The sequence below is a fragment of the Pipistrellus hanaki genome (assembly GCF_964339955.1).
Source record: "Pipistrellus hanaki genome assembly, chromosome: X".
In the NCBI taxonomy this organism is placed as follows: Eukaryota; Metazoa; Chordata; class Mammalia; order Chiroptera; family Vespertilionidae; genus Pipistrellus; species Pipistrellus hanaki.
The window spans coordinates 102788927-102807884 of NC_140524.1; the positions used below are offsets into that span (position 1 = coordinate 102788927).

Sequence of the window (18958 nt, forward strand, 5' to 3'; positions counted from 1 at the left end):
CAGCAGCTAGGAAAACCTGGATACACTTGAATAACATTCTTTTCTAAACAGAATTGCTCTTGGAAGTTCCTTTCAAATGTCAAAAGCGAACCTACACCGCTGAGTAACGAATGGAACAGATTTGATAGGGAGCGTGTGTGTGTGTGTATGTGTGTGTATGTGTGTGTGTGTGTGTGTGTGTGTGTGTGTGTGTGTGTGTAGGGGGTGGGGTTAGGCCCAGTGTCCCTTTCTTTAAGGCTCATTTGTTGATTTTAAACGCAGGCGCGGCCTCTGTGGCCTGTGTCCTTGGGGTGGGGGTGCAGCGATGGGAAAGCACTGCTTTCGTGCAGCCCACGTTGGTCCGGTCCTGGTGCCCGGAGCCTTCTAATCAGAAAGGTCAGCGCCCTCGGGAGAGGTCGGACTCACCAGGCAGCATTTGGGAAGATCAGCGAGAGGGGCTGCAGTTTGCAGGCCCTGATTCCGCAGAATCCCGCCCCTTGGAGGCTCGGTGAAAGGGGAGAAGGCTGACCTCCGACGTCTGGGCCCCTCCCCCACCCCCTCAGGATCCAGTATCGCCCTCGTGAGGCCTCGTGGCCTCGCACAGGGCGCACAGCCCCCACCCACCAACCCCCACCGCGCCTTTTCTGCAAAGTCCAGCGTGGGGAGGGGGGACGGAGAGGAGGGGAGCCCAGAGCACATGATGCCCCCCGCCGGGCCGGCCGCGCACATGACCCAGGCGGCCTGCGGGTCCTGGCAGACCTGGGCCGCGGCTACGGCACGCCATGGCCTCCCCGCGCCTCGGGACCTTCTGCTGCCCCACGCGGGACGCCGCCACGCAGCTCGTGCTGGGCTTCCAGCCGCGCGCCTTCAACGCTCTGTGCCTGGGCAGCGGCGCGCTCCGCCTGGCGCTCGGCCTCCTGCAGCTGCTGCCCCGGCGCCGGCCCGCGGCCCCCGCCGGGTCCCCCCCCTCCCCGCCGGCGCCGGCCCGCGCCCCCGCCTCCACCCGAATCCTGCGCGCCGCCCTGGCCTGCGACGTGCTCGGCTGCCTGGGTAAGGGGCGGCCTGGGTGGCCCGGCTGGGGCGCAGTTAGGGCGCGCGGCCTGCGGGTGGATCTGGTTGATAACTGGGTGAGGGAGAGGGTGGATCTGGTGGGTAACTGGGTGAGGGAGCGGGTGGACCTGGTGGGTAACTGGGTGAGGGAGCGGGTGGACCTGGTGGGTAACTGGGTGAGGGAGTGGGTGGACCTGGTGGGTAACTGGGTGAGGGAGCGGGTGGACCTGGTGGGTAACTGGGAGAGGGAGCGGGTGGATCTGGTGGGTAACTGGGTGAGGGAGCGGGTGGACCTGGTGGGTAACTGGGTGAGGGAGTGGGTGGACCTGGTGGGTAACTGGGTGAGGGAGCGGGTGGACCTGGTGGGTAACTGGGAGAGGGAGCGGGTGGATCTGGTGGGTAACTGGGTGAGGGAGCGGGTGGACCTGGTGGGTAACTGGGTGAGGGAGTGGGTGGACCTGGTGGGTAACTGGGTGAGGGAGCGGGTGGACCTGGTGGGTAACTGGGAGAGGGAGCGGGTGGATCTGGTGGGTAACTGGGTGAGGGAGCGGGTGGACCTGGTGGGTAACTGGGTGAGGGAGTGGGTGGACCTGGTGGGTAACTGGGTGAGGGAGCGGGTGGACCTGGTGGGTAACTGGGAGAGGGAGCAGGTGGATCTGGTGGGTAACTGGGTGAGGGAGCTGGTGGATCTGGTTGGTAACTGGGAGAGGGAGCGGGTGGGACCTGGTGGGTAACTGGGAGAGGGAGCGGGTGGACCTGGTGGGTAACTGGGTGAGTGAGCGGGTGGACCTGGTGGGTAACTGGGTGAGGGAGCGGGTGGACCTGGTGGGTAACTGGGTGAGGGAGCGGGTGGACCTGGTGGGTAACTGGGAGAGGGAGCGGGTGGATCTGGTGGGTAACTGGGTGAGGGAGCGGGTGGGACCTGGTGGGTAACTGGGTGAGGGAGCGGGTGGACCTGGTGGGTAACTGGGTGAGGGAGCGGGTGGATCTGGTGGGTAACTGGGTGAGGGAGCGGGTGGATCTGGTGGGTAACTGGGAGAGGGCGCGGGTAGGTAACTGGGAGAGGGAGCGGGTGGGACCTGGTGGGTAACTGGGAGAGGGAGCGGGTGGGACCTGGTGGGTAACTGGGAGAGGGAGCGGGTGGGACCTGGTGGGTAACTGGGAGAGGGCGAGCGGCCAGCATGGGGCAGGGCATCCGCGTGCTCAGGAGCACAGAAGGGAGAACCGTTCCCTGGGGAGGACAGGAGGACTAGAGGATCCGCAAAATGAGACAGTCCCCACGAGTTACGGCCAGCGGCCTTAGCCAGCGTGGCTCAGTGGACAGTGTTGCCCGAGGATTGAAGGGTCCGGGGTTTGGTTTCGGTCAAGGACACGTACCTCGGTGCAGCAGGAACTTACAGGAGGCAACCAATCAATATGTCTCTCTCACGTTGATGTTTCTCTCTCTCTGTCTGTCTGTCTCTGTCTCTCTGTCTCTCTCCCTTCCACTCTCTCTAAAAATCAATGGGAAAATATCCTTGGGTGAGGAGTAACAACAACAAAAGTTATGTCCAAGAGACATTTGTTGCATAGATAGATAGATAGACAGACAGACAGACAGACAGACAGACACATACAACCGGGTCTTTGCGGGTTGTGCAGGGTTACGGCCAGGGTGCACTCAGCCCGGTGGAGCCCGGCCAGGGCAGGGGGTGGGGGTGCCGAGGAACAAGCGCGCAGCCTAACCAAGACCCTCCACCTACGCTTGCAGCTTGTGTAGTGTATGAGGAGGATTCCATGTCTGTGTCTAATGGGAACAAAAACTCACAAGTAATGAGTGTGGAAGGAAGTGGTCCATAGCGGATTTGTGAAATTCTTCCGTGTGCTTGTAAGATAAGGTGACCAGACTGTCCCGCTTTTGGCGGGACAGTTCCGATTTTTAACCATTTGTCCCGCATCCCAAGATTTTTTTAAAAACGCAGCGGGACGCGGGACAAATGGTTAAAAATAGGGACTGTCCTGCCAAAAGCGGGACATCTGGTCACCTTATTGTAAGAGGATGCAGCAAGTTTCTTCCTGAACTTCAGCAGTGTGCTCTTTCTAACACTCCTTTCTGTATGAATACGCGTCAACACGGACATTAAAACTATAGCCAAGCCCAAGGTGGTGTGGCTCAGTGGATAGACAGCCTGCGGACTGAAGGGTCCGGTTCGATTCCGGTCAGGGCACATGCCCGGGGTTGCAGGCTCCATCCCCAGTAGGGATTGTGCAGGAGGCAGCGGATCCATGATTCTCTCTCATCATGGATGTTTCTCTCCCTCTCCCTCTCCCTCTCCCTCTCCCTTCCTCTCTGAAATCAATGAAAATATATTTTAACATATATATGGTATATAGCCCAGAAGGAACTGATTTGCTATTTTCGTAGTCACTTCTTAACTCCACGCAAACACACAATACAGGAACGCGCTTATGGCTGATGGAGGTTTGTTAGTCCATGGCTTTGCCCCATCGCAGTTACTTTCTGTGTTCAGACCGACGTGAGTGTTACTCCCTCCTCTTCCTCCCCCTTCTTTCTCTCTCCCTTTCTGTCCATCTGAGAATCGTCCGTCCGTCCATCCATCTGTCCATCCATACATTCCTCACAGAGCAACAACTCAGCTTTAAATCCGCATCAGGACCGGGTAAAGGACGGCTCACTCTCCCTCCATTCCTGCCTAGGTATCGTGGTCCGCGCGGCGGTGTGGCTGGGACTCCCTGACTTCGTTCAGAACCTGTCTGGGGGGAATGGGACAGACGTCTGGCCTGCCGCCTTCTGCGTGGGGAGTGCGGTGAGTGTGCCCCCGCTGTCCGCCCCTCCTCCCTCACTGAGCGCCTGATGTGCCCTGGTCCTCAAAGAGCCTCTCCCCCCCCACTCCCCCTATTCCGCCCCCTCAGACCCAGCTCCCTCCCCGGAACTCATGACCAGGGGCCCTGGGGTGCGGGCCTCTGTGATTTTAGGGCGGCCTCTCCCTCCCTCACCCTCGGCACATGCACGCACAGTCCTGCAAGCCTCACTTTAGGCTGCAGTCAGAACCAGCTGGCTGAGAGGGGGGAGGGGAGAAGGAGGGAGGAAGGGAGGGAGGGAGAGAGAGAGAGAGAGAGAGAGGAGAGAGAGAGGAGGAGGAGGAAGAAAAGAAAGCTACTGCTGCATTTTGCCTAGTGAAACATATATTTAAATACACGTGTCTGCCAAGTTAACGCCCAGTGAGCGCTCTCGGCCCACGGAGGCTGCCTGGACCCGCCATCTATAGAGAACTGTCAGCCCGCCCCCTCACAGCCGCCCATTGCATCCCCACTGCATCCTCACTGCATCCTCACAGCATCCCCACAGCATCCCCTGGGGCATCCCCACTGCATCCCCACTGCATCCCCACAGCATCCCCATAGGATCCTCACTGCATCCCCACAGCATCCCCTGGGGCATCCCCACAGCATCCCCACTGCATCCCCACTGCATCCTCACAGCATCCCCACAGCATCCCCACTGCATCTCCGGGAGCATCCCCACTGCATCCCCACAGCATCCCCATAGGATCCTCACTGCATCCCCACTGCATCCCCACTGCATCCCCACTGCATCCCCACAGCATCCCCATAGGATCCTCACTGCATCCCCACAGCATCCCCTGGGGCATCCCCACAGCATCCCCACTGCATCCCCACTGCATCCCCACTGCATCCCCACTGCATCCCCACTGCATCCCCACTGCATCCTCACTGCATCCCCACAGCATCCCCTGGGGCATCCCCACAGCATCCCCTGGGGCATCCCCACTGCATCCCCACTGCATCCCCACTGAATCTCCACTGCATCCCCACTGCATCCCCCACAGCATCCCCACAGCATCCCCATAGGATCCTCACTGCATCCCCACAGCATCCCCTGGGGCATCCCCACTGCATCCCCACTGCATCTCCACTGAATCTCCACTGCATCCCCACAGCATCCCCACAGCATCCCCACTGCATCCCCACAGCATCCCCACTGCATCCCCACAGCATCCCCACTGCATCCCCACAGCATCCCCACAGCATCCCCACTGCATCCCCACTGCATCCCCACTGCATCCCCACTGCATCCCCACAGCATCCCCACTGCATCTCCGGGAGCATCCCCACTGCATCCCCACAGCATCCCCACTGCATCCCCACAGCATCCCCACTGCATCCCCACAGCATCCCCACAGCATCCCCACTGCATCCCCATAGGATCCTCACTGCATCCCCACAGCATCCCCTGGGGCATCCCCACAGCATCCCCATAGGATCCTCACTGCATCCCCACAGCATCCCCACTGCATCCCCACAGCATCCCCACTGCATCTCCGGGAGCATCCCCACTGCATCCCCACAGCATCCCCACTGCATCCCCACAGCATCCCCACTGCATCCCCACTGCATCCCCACAGCATCCCCACTGCATCCCCACAGCATCCCCACTGCATCCCCACAGCATCCCCACTGCATCTCCGGGAGCATCCCCACTGCATCCCCACAGCATCCCCACTGCATCCCCACAGCATCCCCACTGCATCCCCACAGCATCCCCACAGCATCCCCACTGCATCTCCACTGAATCTCCACTGCATCCCCACTGCATCCCCACTGCATCCCCACAGCATCCCCACTGCATCTCCGGGAGCATCCCCACTGCATCCCCACTGCATCCCCACAGCATCCCCACTGCATCCCCACTGCATCCTCACTGCATCCCCACTGCATCCCCACTGCATCCCCACTGCATCCTCACTGCATCCCCACAGCATCCCCTGGGGCATCCCCACAGCATCCCCTGGGGCATCCCCACTGCATCCCCACTGCATCCCCACTGCATCTCCACTGAATCTCCACTGCATCCCCACTGCATCCCCCACAGCATCCCCACAGCATCCCCATAGGATCCTCACTGCATCCCCACAGCATCCCCTGGGGCATCCCCACTGCATCCCCACTGCATCTCCACTGAATCTCCACTGCATCCCCACAGCATCCCCACAGCATCCCCACTGCATCCCCACAGCATCCCCACTGCATCCCCACAGCATCCCCACTGCATCCCCACAGCATCCCCACAGCATCCCCACTGCATCCCCACTGCATCCCCACTGCATCCCCACTGCATCCCCACAGCATCCCCACTGCATCTCCGGGAGCATCCCCACTGCATCCCCACAGCATCCCCACTGCATCCCCACAGCATCCCCACTGCATCCCCACAGCATCCCCACAGCATCCCCACTGCATCCCCATAGGATCCTCACTGCATCCCCACAGCATCCCCACTGCATCCCCACAGCATCCCCATAGGATCCTCACTGCATCCCCACAGCATCCCCACAGCATCCCCACAGCATCCCCACTGCATCTCCGGGAGCATCCCCACTGCATCCCCACAGCATCCCCACTGCATCTCCGGGAGCATCCCCACAGCATCCCCACAGCATCCCCACAGCATCCCCACAGCATCCCCACTGCATCCCCACAGCATCCCCACTGCATCCCCACAGCATCCCCACAGCATCCCCACTGCATCCCCACTGCATCCCCACTGCATCTCCACTGCATCCCCACTGCATCCCCACTGCATCCCCACTGCATCCCCACTGCATCCCCACTGCATCCCCACTGCATCCCCACTGCATCCCCACTGCATCCCCACTGCATCTCCGGGAGCATCCCCACTGCATCCCCACAGCATCCCCACTGCATCCCCACAGCATCCCCACTGCATCCCCACTGCATCCTCACAGCATCCCCACAGCATCCCCACTGCATCCCCACAGCATCCCCACTGCATCCCCACAGCATCCCCACTGCATCTCCGGGAGCATCCCCACTGCATCCCCACAGCATCCCCACTGCATCCCCACAGCATCCCCACTGCATCCCCACTGCATCCTCACAGCATCCCCACAGCATCCCCACTGCATCCCCACAGCATCCCCACTGCATCCCCACAGCATCCCCACAGCATCCCCACTGCATCTCCACTGAATCTCCACTGCATCCCCACAGCATCCCCACTGCATCCCCACAGCATCCCCACTGCATCCCCACTGCATCCTCACAGCATCCCCACAGCATCCCCACTGCATCCCCACAGCATCCCCACTGCATCCCCACAGCATCCCCACTGCATCTCCGGGAGCATCCCCACTGCATCCCCACAGCATCCCCACTGCATCCCCACAGCATCCCCACTGCATCCCCACAGCATCCCCACAGCATCCCCACTGCATCCCCACTGCATCCCCACAGCATCCCCACTGCATCCCCACAGCATCCCCACTGCATCCCCACTGCATCCCCACTGCATCCCCACTGCATCCCCACAGCATCCCCACTGCATCTCCGGGAGCATCCCCACTGCATCCCCACAGCATCCCCACTGCATCCCCACAGCATCCCCACTGCATCCCCACTGCATCCTCACAGCATCCCCACAGCATCCCCACTGCATCCCCACTGCATCCCCACTGCATCCCCACTGCATCCCCACTGCATCTCCGGGAGCATCCCCACTGCATCCCCACTGCATCCCCACAGCATCCCCACTGCATCCCCACTGCATCCCCACAGCATCCCCACAGCATCCCCACTGCATCCCCACTGCATCCCCACTGCATCCCCACTGCATCCCCACTGCATCCCCACTGCATCCCCACAGCATCCCCACAGCATCCCCACTGCATCTCCGGGAGCATCCCCACTGCATCCCCACTGCATCCCCACTGCATCCCCACTGCATCCCCACTGCATCTCCGGGAGCATCTCCACTGCATCCCCACAGCATCCCCACTGCATCCCCACTGCATCCCCACAGCATCCCCACTGCATCCCCACTGCATCCCCACAGCATCCCCACTGCATCTCCGGGAGCATCCCCACTGCATCCCCACAGCATCCCCACTGCATCCCCACAGCATCCCCACTGCATCCCCACTGCATCCTCACAGCATCCCCACAGCATCCCCACTGCATCCCCACAGCATCCCCACTGCATCCCCACAGCATCCCCACTGCATCTCCGGGAGCATCCCCACTGCATCCCCACAGCATCCCCACTGCATCCCCACAGCATCCCCACAGCATCCCCACTGCATCCCCACAGCATCCCCACAGCATCCCCACTGCATCTCCACTGAATCTCCACTGCATCCCCACAGCATCCCCACTGCATCCCCACAGCATCCCCACTGCATCTCCGGGAGCATCCCCACTGCATCCCCACTGCATCCCCACAGCATCCCCACTGCATCCCCACTGCATCCCCACTGCATCCCCACTGCATCCCCACTGCATCCCCACTGCATCCCCACTGCATCCCCGGGAGCATCCCCACTGCATCCCCACTGCATCCCCACTGCATCCCCACAGCATCCCCACTGCATCCCCACTGCATCCCCACAGCATCCCCACAGCATCCCCACTGCATCCCCACTGCATCCCCACTGCATCCCCACAGCATCCCCACTGCATCTCCGGGAGCATCCCCACTGCATCCCCACAGCATCCCCACTGCATCCCCACTGCATCCCCACAGCATCCCCACTGCATCCCCACAGCATCCCCACTGCATCCCCACTGCATCCCCACTGCATCCCCACTGCATCCCCACTGCATCCCCACAGCATCCCCACTGCATCCCCACAGCATCCCCATAGGATCCTCACTGCATCCCCACTGCATCCCCACTGCATCCCCACAGCATCCCCACAGCATCCCCACTGCATCCCCACTGCATCCCCACAGCATCCCCACAGCATCCCCACTGCATCCCCACTGCATCCCCACTGCATCCCCACTGCATCCCCACAGCATCCCCACTGCATCTCCGGGAGCATCCCCACTGCATCCCCACAGCATCCCCACTGCATCTCCGGGAGCATCCCCACTGCATCCCCACAGCATCCCCACTGCATCCCCACAGCATCCCCACTGCATCTCCGGGAGCATCCCCACTGCATCCCCACAGCATCCCCACTGCATCCCCACTGCATCCCCACTGCATCCCCACTGCATCCCCACTGCATCCCCACAGCATCCCCACTGCATCCCCACAGCATCCCCATAGGATCCTCACTGCATCCCCACTGCATCCCCACTGCATCCCCACAGCATCCCCACAGCATCCCCACTGCATCCCCACTGCATCCCCACAGCATCCCCACAGCATCCCCACTGCATCCCCACTGCATCCCCACTGCATCCCCACTGCATCCCCACAGCATCCCCACTGCATCTCCGGGAGCATCCCCACTGCATCCCCACAGCATCCCCACTGCATCTCCGGGAGCATCCCCACTGCATCCCCACAGCATCCCCACTGCATCCCCACTGCATCCCCACAGCATCCCCACAGCATCCCCACTGCATCCCCACTGCATCTCCGGGAGCATCCCCACTGCATCCCCACAGCATCCCTGGAACATCCGCTCCAGCTTCTCACACAACAGCCCCCCTTCCCCTCCCATGAGAAGGCCTCTCCTTTCCTGCCCGCACCCCTTCATTCTCAGCAAAAGCGCTTCTGGCCCCCAGACCCTGTGAGCCCTCGGGCGGTGCACGCCCACGCTGAGCCCTGGCTCTGCGGGTACCCATGCCCGGAGGCAGGGCTCGGGGGGCAGGCGCTGAGCAGACAGAGGCGCGCACCTGTCCCCGCCACACCCGCCCTGGTTGCCAGGCCTGCCCCGTGTGTCCCAGGCTGTCCTGGCGCCTCCTGGCGTCAGAGGGCATGGAGGCTCAGCTCCAGCTGGGGGCAGCCTGGCGCCGGGGCCCAGGGCCCTGATGGCCGCCGCCCTGCCCACAGGTGTGGATCCAGCTGTTCTACAGCACCTGCTTCTGGTGGCTGTTCTGCTACGCGGTGGACGCCTACCTGGTGATCCGGAGGTCCTCGGGGCTGAGGTAGGCGGAGGAGGGGGCCGCTCCGGTGCCCTGGTCCCGGGAGAGGCATGCGGCCATCTAGCAGGCCTCATGGCCAGACAGACGCCTGGCCTCACAGGGACAGCCCCTCCCCTTTGAGCCGGACCCCAGGCCCAGTGTGCGTGCACCCGTGGCTGCGTCTCTCACATCGGTGTCTCTCTCTGTCTCCCCCTCCCTTCCACTCTCTGAAAATACCCTCGGGTGAGGATTAACAACAAAGACCCACTGTCTTTAGCGAATTCCCGGGATTGTGCCTCCATCGCCATCATCTAGTTTATGGCACTTTAACCCTCCCTCCCCCAATGTCTGTGCTGGTTAGTAGTCACTTGTAGCCCCTTTCACGTCCCACGTGGTTCAGGGTTCCGACTCAGGGTTTGGGTACTAGAGGAGGCCGCACACAAATGAAAAGAGACTGGAAAAGCATTAATCTGGGAGATGGGGGCCAGGCGGGAGCCCCAGAGAGGCCTGCTCCTCCATCCAGCCTTCCATCCCTTCCATTAAGATCAAGATGATGGGCTACACCCCTGTCCCCCAGGCAGGAGACCAATAACAGCCAATCAGCGGATTTACTTCAAACTAACCGGTGGGGGCTGCTTCCACTACCAATGCCTAGTGACTAGCTCAGACCCTTCAGAGCATTCAGGCTGACCAGCCCTGGGGACTCCCTGCCCACGGCTCTCCGTGAATAAAACAAAGATCGGCTTCCGCAGTCACTGTCCATTCCCCCTCCTCGGCCCCCTCCGCTGCCAATCCACTCTCTGAGTCTAGATCTGCCCGCTCGGGACATTCCCCACAGACGGAATCACAGCTGCACAACCTCTGTGTCGGCTTCCTCAGCTTCGCGTAACGTGTCCACGGGGCGCCAGGGGGCAGCAGCTGTCAGCGCTCACGCCTGCTCGTTGCTGAGTCACGTCCCACCGCAGGGCCCTGGGCACGGGATCCTCTTATCACTGATGGGCACAGGGCGGGGGGGAGGGGGGGCTGCCCAGGCTGGCGATCAGGAACAGAGCTGCATGTCGTGGACGCAAGTGGGCACGCTTCCCTCACACCCGGTAGGAGCTCGGGGCACAAGGCCCAGAGCTTAGCCGCGAGAGGAGCTGCTGAGCCGCTCTCCACAGGTGCGCATGCGCTTTCTCAGCAGCTGGGCCGATGGCGCCGCCCTCCCCACGTCCGTGCTAAGGACACGCGTTGCTCTCTCTGTGTGTGTTTGGTTTTGGGTGTTAGCCGTCCTGGTGTGTGCAGTGGTATTTCACTGTGGGTTGGCTTGTGTTGTTTTGTGTTTAATCCTCACCCTGGCTCAGACAACTGGATATCAACATAAAAAAGAATGAAAGTGTGCCTTTTCCTCGCCTACACAAAAACCATCTCTTCCGCTCTCTCTAAGAAGTGGAAGAAAGAGATAAAGACAGAGAGAAACATCGATGTGAGAGAAACACACCGCATGGTTGCCTCCTGCAGGCACCCTGACCAGGGCGAGGGCTGGGAAGGCGCCTGCAACCTGGGCATGTGACCTTGACCGGAACCGAACCCGGGACCCTTCCGTCCGGACGCTGATGCTCTATCCACTGAGCCAGACTGGCCAAGGCTCACTGGTTTAGATTTCCCGGATGACTAATGAGGGTGAGCATCTTCTGCCCTTACTGGCCATTGGCGCTCCTTCTTTGAAGAACTTCTATTCCATTCCTTTGGCCATTTTTTTCAGAATAGGTTTTTTATTTAATTTTTGCAGAGAGGAAGGAAGAGGGATAGAGAGTTAGAAACATTAATGAGAGAGAAACATTGATGAAAGAGAAACATCGATCAGCTGCCTCCTGCACACCCCCTACTGGGGATGTGCCACAACCAAGGTCCATGCCCTTGACCGGAATCGAACCTGGGACCCTTCAGTCCGCAGGCCGACGCTCTAGCCACTGAGCCACACCGGTTTCAGCTACAAGTACCTTCTTATTCCTATAGCTGACAAACACCTGCCGCTAATCGGTGGCTTGTCTTTCCACTTGATGACATGTTTCGGAGCACAGAGGTTTTCATCTGGATGAAGTCCAGTTTTTGTTTGTTTGTTTATCGTGGTTTCGCTGTCACCTCCCGCAGGGCCACAGAAATCTGTCCCTGTGTCGTCTTCTGAGAGTTTATGGTTTGTGGCCTGGCTGCCGTCTCTGACCCATTTTGAGTGGATTCTGTGTGCAGCGAGGGGAAGGCCCCCTTATCTTTTCTGTGTAGCTATCCAGCTGTCTGAGCAGTTTGTTGAATGAATTCACTTTTCAAACCGATACAGTAACCAAAGAAGGGTACAGTCATGCTGTAGAACACATCGGGCACTCTTAGATCCCTGCTCTAAAATCGTTGCTATTCCCTATGCGCATGGCATCATTAAATAATATGTCATCATCTATATAGATAAGAGCCTCAGCGACCATTGCAACCGAAAGGATGACCGAACAGGCTGCGTGGGGTGACTAGGTCAGCATGGGGGGTCAGTGAGGGGTGACCAGGCCAGTTTTGGGGGCAGTTTGGGGCAATCAGCCTGGCAGGGGTGGCAGTTAGGGGCAACCAGGCCAGGGAGGGGGGTGTCAGATGGAGGTGACTAGGCCAGCAGGTGGGGCAATTGGGGGTGACCAGGCCAGCAGGGGGGGCAGTTAGGGGCAGTTAGGGGCAATAAGGCAGGCAGACAGGTGAACAGTTAGCAGCCAGTGGTCCTGGATTGTGAAAGGGATGTCCGACTGGGGCTCCTGGATTGGAGAGGGTGCAGGCTGGGCTGGGGGGTCCCCTCCGCGCCCCCTGCACAGGGCCTCTAGTTAAGTCATAAAATAATAACGATGTAAACAATATGGGGATCTCTGTATCATACTTAAAGAGGCCTGAGGCAGGCAACCCAGGCCTCATGATGGACATCAGGGACCCCAGCTCCTTTCTTCCTGCTCCCCAATCCCATTGTGTGGCTTGTATCCTCAATGTCTCATGGCCCAATAGAGCTGCTGAAGCGCCAGCCATCACATCTGCATTCCGGGCAGCAGGAAGGGGGAAGGGAGCAATGCAAAAGGCTCCTTCCTCGAACCAGCCTCCTTGGGAGTTGCACAGGACAACCCCTTTCATAACACTAGTTTCGTGGCCACTCAGTGTGAGAAGCAGTCAGAATGTGCTGGTAGCCAGTCACACTGCCGCCAGGGGAGATAGGAAATTCGGCTGTTAGCCCAGCTGCCGCTCTGCGTGCCATCCAGGCTGTTCCAGAGGAAGAAGCTTCGGGTGGCAGGCAGCTGCGTGAGCAGCCCTGTCCCCAAAGCCAGTGCCAGCGCGTGTCCTTGGCTGAGGAGGCCCTCAGTTGTGGGGGGATCAGAGCTGTGACACAAGCACAGACCCACCGGCCGCCAGTTACCTGGACCAGAGGAGCCTTTGAACACCGTCCTAGGAGGGCGCACTGCTCCCCGCACCCGGGGGCTGGGACCTGAGCGCTGTCCGCATCTGGGGGGCAGGCAGAGCCCTGAGGAGCCCAGACCGGAAGTCGGGGCGCCCTCTTAACAGCGCATCATCCTAACAGCGGCTCTCTCCTAGCATCATCCTGCTCTACCACCTCATGGCCTGGGGCCTGGCCGCGCTGCTCTGCGCCGAGGGGCTGCTCATGCTCTACTACCCGTCCCTGTCCAGGTGAGCCCCCCCTCCCCCCGTCCCTGTCCAGGTGAGGCCCCCCCCCCCGGCCGGCTCCCCCTCCCCACCTGACGCTTCGCATTTCCAGCTGCGGCCCCCCAGCTCCGCCAACACAAGGGCCTTTGCCTTTTGTCACCTCCTGCCGTGGCCACTAACTACCTCTTCCCCTCCCCCTGCTCCTCCCACTTGCCCCTCCCCCTCCTTCTTGGGCCTGAGCAGCCCCCTCCCCTCTGCCTTTCCTTCTCCCCGCCTCTGCCATTCCCCCTCTGTCTTCTCCATCTCTCACCCTGTGAGCTCCCACCGTGGGAACACACCTGGGTGGCCCCCAGCCAACAGGAACCCCGTCCCTCTCCCTGGAAAGAGCCACGGGATGCTGAAACCGGTTTGGCTCAGCGGTAGAGCGTCGGCCCGCGGACTGAAAGGTCCCAGGTTCGATTCCGGTCAAGGGCATGTACCTTGGTTGCGGGCACATCCCCGGTAGGGGGTGTACAAGAGGCAGCTGGTCGATGTTTCTCTCTTATCGACGTTTCTGGCTCTCTATCTCTCTCCCTTTCTCTCTGTAAAAAATCAATAAAAATATATATATAAAAAAAAAAGAGCCACTGGATGACGGCTCCCAGGAACCGTGAGAGCCGAGTCCGCTGGCCTCGGGGCGCGGCCTTGGCCCGTGGGCTGTGCGATGGCCCGGGAGCAGAGGCGGGCGCGTCCACCACCCAAGCCTTCCCATTTTCCCCGTTTCCCGGGGGACTCCAGGCCTTCCCGTCCCAGCTGAGCGCTTTCCCAGGATAAGGCCCCCCACTCCTCCCTCCCCCCCCAGGTGTGAGCGGGGCCTGGAGCACGCCGTCCCGCACTACGTGAGCGCCTACCTGCCGCTGCTGCTCGTGCTGCTGGCCAACCCCGTGCTGTTCGGCAAGACGCTCTCGGCAGGTGAGGCGCGCCCACGGGGCTCGGGATGGGGACACGCGTGCACCTGCCTCCCCCCCGGGGCTCCCCTGGGGAACAGGAGGGGCGGGAGGGCACGGGAAAGGGGAGGACGGAGGGCGGCTCAGCCACAGGAGGCAGGAGGCAGAGCACAGGTGAGCCTGAGGCCGGCTGAGGGGCGGGCAGCAGGATGCACTGGGAAGGGTCTGGGCTGGGGCAGCGGGAGGCGCGGCTCCACCCCCACGGGAACCTCTCCCCGCAGTGACCCCGGGGCGTGAAGGAGAACTTGAAGCGTGTTTTTTCAATCCTCACCCGAGGGTGTTTCCCATTGACCTCCAGAGGGAGTGGGAGGGGGAGGGAGGGAGAAACATGGATGTGCAGAGACGCACTGACTGGCTGCCTCCCACACGCCCCTGACCAGGGCCTGGAATGGAACTTGCAAGCCAGGCACGTGCCCTTGGCCAAGGAATTGAACCTGTGACCGTGGGCCAACGCTCTATCCACTGAGCATGCCAGCCAGCGAGGGCTCATTGTTACCACAGAGCATGTACATCTTTAAAACATGGCTCCTGACCTAGTAAAACCCAAAGAAAATCTGGTTTCTTCAGCCCTAATTGGTGTGGCTCAGTGGCTAGAGCATCGGCCTGCAGACTGAAGGGTCCCAGGTTCAATTCTGATAAAGGGCACGTGCCTTGGTTGCAGGCACATCCCCAGTGGGGTGTGTGCAGGAGGCAGCTGATCGATGTTTCTAACTCTATCCCTCTCCCCCCTCTGTGTAAAAAATCAATTAAAAAATGTTTTTTTTTAAAGTCCGGTTTCCTCACGCCAGGACAGAGGTCGCCAGGTGGCGTGAGCTGTCAGCATGGGCCGCTCCAGGGTCACCGGCCTGTCCTGAGCGGCGCTCGCCCTCTCTCCGCAGTGGCCTCGCTACTCAAAGGGCGGCAGGGCGTGTACTCGGAGAAGGAGAGGCGCATGGGCGCCATGATCAAGACCCGCTTCTTCAAAATCATGCTGGTCGTCGTCGTCTGGTAACCTGCCTTCTGCTCCTCCTTCCGGTCACCGGGAAGCCACATGCAAGCCCTGGCCCATTGCTGAGGGGCCCAGAGGTCTAGAGGGAGCAGTGTGTATGTGTGTGTGCGTGTGTGTGTGAGTGTCTGTGTTTTGTTATTGATTCCAGAGAGGGAGAGGGAGAAACATCAGTGATGAGAATCATCGATTAGCTGCCTCCTGCACTCCCCCTACTGGGGAGGAGCCCAAAATCCAGGCATATGCTCTTGACCAGAACAAATCCTGGACCCTTTAGTCCGCAGGCCGCCTCTCTAGCCACTGACCCACCCCAGCCAGGGCCCAAGGGGGGAGTCTTTGGAGAGGAAACATTGGCTCTGGGCTTGGGGCCTCGGGGAAAAATATGCTCTTGGAGACACGCCCCCGCCCCCAGCGCATAGCCACGCCCCCTGCGGCCGGTGTCCTCACCAGGGGCGGCCATTGTCTTCTCACAGCTGGTTGTCCAACATCATTAACGAAAGCCTCCTCTTCTACCTGGAGATGCAACCGGACATCGAAGGAGGCGCTTTGAAATATGTCAGAAATGCGGCCAAGACCACGTGGTTTATTATGGTAGGTCACTCCCGATTTGACATGTTCCTCTTGCCAAATATAAAAACCAGCCCGGCCGGTGAGACCCAGTGGTTTGAGCATCCATCCCCGCACCGAAAGATGCCGGTTCCATTTGCGCTGAGGGCACATGCCAGGAGGGGGGCATGCAGGAAGCGGCCCGTCCCTGTTTCTCTCTCTCTCTTCCTCTCTCTAAATGAATGTAAAAATATGTTTTAAAAGATTATAAATGTAGCCCTACCAGCTTGCTCAGTGTCCCTCTCACGTCGATGTTTCTTTCCTTCCACTCTCTTAGGAAATCAATGGGAAAATTATCCTCTGGTAAGGATCGTTAAAAAAAAATTATAAACTTAAAATGTTATACTAGCCCTGGCTGGTGTGGCTCAGTAGATAGAGTATCGGCCTGCGGACTCAAGGGTCCCAGGTTCGATTCTGGTCAAGGGCATGGACCTTGGTTGTGGGCACATCGCCAGTGGAGGAGGCAGCTGGTGGATGTTTCTCTCTCATTGACATTTCTAGCTCTCTATCCCTCTCCTTTCCTCTCTGTAAAAAAAATCAATAAAATATATATTTTAAAAGATGTTATACTAAACACAGCTAATAATAACACACATCAAAACATATTGGCTGGAAATACACGCGATGGTCAGGTGGAAGCACATGGTGGACACCCCTCTCCCTGGCGCTTCCGCTTGATGACGTTTATAATAAAGATACAGGCACCAGCTCAGGGGCGGAGCATCAACCTAGGAACCAGGAGGTCACGATTGGATGCCCGGTCAGGGCACAGGCCCGGGTTGTGGGCTCAGTCCCCAGTGTGGGGCGTGCAGGAGGCAGCCGGTCCGTGATTCTCTTATTATTGATGTTTCTCTCTCTCTCCCTTCCTCTCTGACATCCATAAAAATAAAAAAATGCAAACAGGAGCTCTGGGTGGAAAAACACCCGTGTCCTACACAGGATTGATTTTGATGGCGCTTCAAAATTGGAGGAAATCTGATTTGCAAGGACTTGAAAGCAAGACCAGCGCTCTGCCGCCCCCGGGCTGCGCCTGGCAGTGGCTTGGTGCGGTGGCTCACTCTGGTGTGGGTACCGCACAGACGTGAGGACCAGTTCCCTGCCCTCCGGGACCTCAGGAGCCTGTGACAACCCGCTGGGCCACTCCAGGCGAGGCCAGCAGGGGGCGCCTGCAGCGCCCAGGGTCTCACCAGCTCTCCCTGTCCCCTCCAGGGCATTCTGAATCCCGCCCAGGGCTTCCTCCTGTCGCTGGCCTTCTACGGCTGGACCGGATGCCGCCTGGACTTCCAGTCTCCCCGGAAGGAGATCCAGTGGGAGCCCATGACCAGCTCGGCCGCCGAACGGGCCTGCCCGGCCCACCAGGGCCCCTGCGTGCCCGGGGGCAGCCCCGCTTCCAGGAAGGTGGCACGTGGGGGCGGCCACACGTCTGACGAGGCCCTGAGCATGCTGTCTGGAGGTGAGCCCCCGGCTTCGAGGCAGGCGAGCTGCGGGGTCCAGGGCTCCCCCAAAGGCCGTCAGCAGCCAAGGTGACGGGGGGTGGAGGCGTTGTCTGTGACGCCCCTCGCGCCCATCGGGGTGTACATGGAATGTCGCAGCGCCCACACTGTTTGTAGTTCATCGTGTGCCCCTCCTTTCAGCATTTAAAAACGTATTTCTGATTTCAGAGAGGGAGGAGAGAGAAACACCAATGATAAGAGAAACATGAACCGGCTGCCTCCTGCATGCCCCCTTCTGGGGATTGAGCCCAGAACCTGGGCATGTGCCCTTGACCAGAATCCAGCCTGGGACCCATCAGTCTGCAGGCCGATGCTCTCTCCACTGAACCACACCAGCTAGGGCAGGATGTTTGCTTTCATTGTATTGATAACCCACTGCTCTCCCCCAAACCACGCGGCACCCCCCCTGAAGGGCCCTCGGAGGGATGTGAGTGACAGAAGCGGAGCTCCCTCTCCTTGGGCTCCTCCTGGAGCGGAGCGCGGCGGCCAGGCACCGCAGCACCGTGATCTCGTTCACAGACACGTTGCTGAAGCTCATGCCACGCCCCCCAGGACACCACACCTCGCGGCCTTCTCTCTCCTCCTCTCCAGGGTCCGACGCCAGCACGATCGAAATCCACATCGCAAGCGGGTCCCGCCAGACGAATGAGGGGGAAGCTGTTCCCAAAATCCAGGGAGACCTGTGACAGGGAAGGGCCCGCCCCCCATCCTCCGACTCTGCAGCCCTCGTTCCTCAGAAGTGTGTCCTCACCTTCCCAGCTCCTCGTCAAGGTGTCCCATTCCCCAGGCTCACTCTCATCCCCATGGCAGAGCATCTTCCCCGGCCTCTTTGTGAAGAGTGCGTGCCCTCGGCGATGGAAGACTGCCTTCTAGGCCAGCGGTTTCCGCCCCCTGTGCCACGGCAGAATGCATGACACGCAGCTCCTCCCCGCTTAGTCAGGCACCGGCCTCTTGCCCTTAGTTTGTCAAATTAAAAAAGTGACAACAGCGAACACAATAGCCTTCGGGTGTCATTGAATCAAATGTATGGCTTTCTTTGTCAGATGGGCAAAAGGTATATTTTGGGGGTTGCCGCCGAATTTTATGTGCCACAAGGTGAAAAGATAAATTTCGCTGTTCCAGACCAAATGCTCAGAGCTTCTGTGCCCGCTGCAGTGCAATGCCACGTCCACATCCCTGGGAAAGTTAATAGTCATTGAAACCAGGCTCCTGGGCTGGCTTGGGTTCCTTCCGAACAGCACTTCTAGCAAATGCTCTCGGGTCAAGTTATTGATGAGGCCAAAAGGGCAGCAAAGAGCTGAAGC

General features: G+C 60.0%; 1 protein-coding gene across 1 annotated transcript; it reads left to right on the plus strand.

Moving 5' to 3' along the window:
- Window positions 1–761: 761 nt before the first annotated feature.
- Window positions 762–18768, plus strand: GPR143 (G protein-coupled receptor 143; the record flags this gene model as incomplete). The annotated part of the gene is made up of 9 exons (XM_084870081.1): window positions 762–1029; window positions 3727–3836; window positions 9854–9948; window positions 13516–13608; window positions 14426–14535; window positions 15449–15557; window positions 16029–16146; window positions 17371–17614; window positions 18246–18768. 9 exons carry the CDS (start codon window positions 762–764, stop codon window positions 18338–18340), a joined length of 1242 nt encoding a protein of 413 aa, XP_084726207.1. The 3' UTR covers window positions 18341–18768.
- Between the last annotated feature and the right edge of the window lie 190 nt (window positions 18769–18958).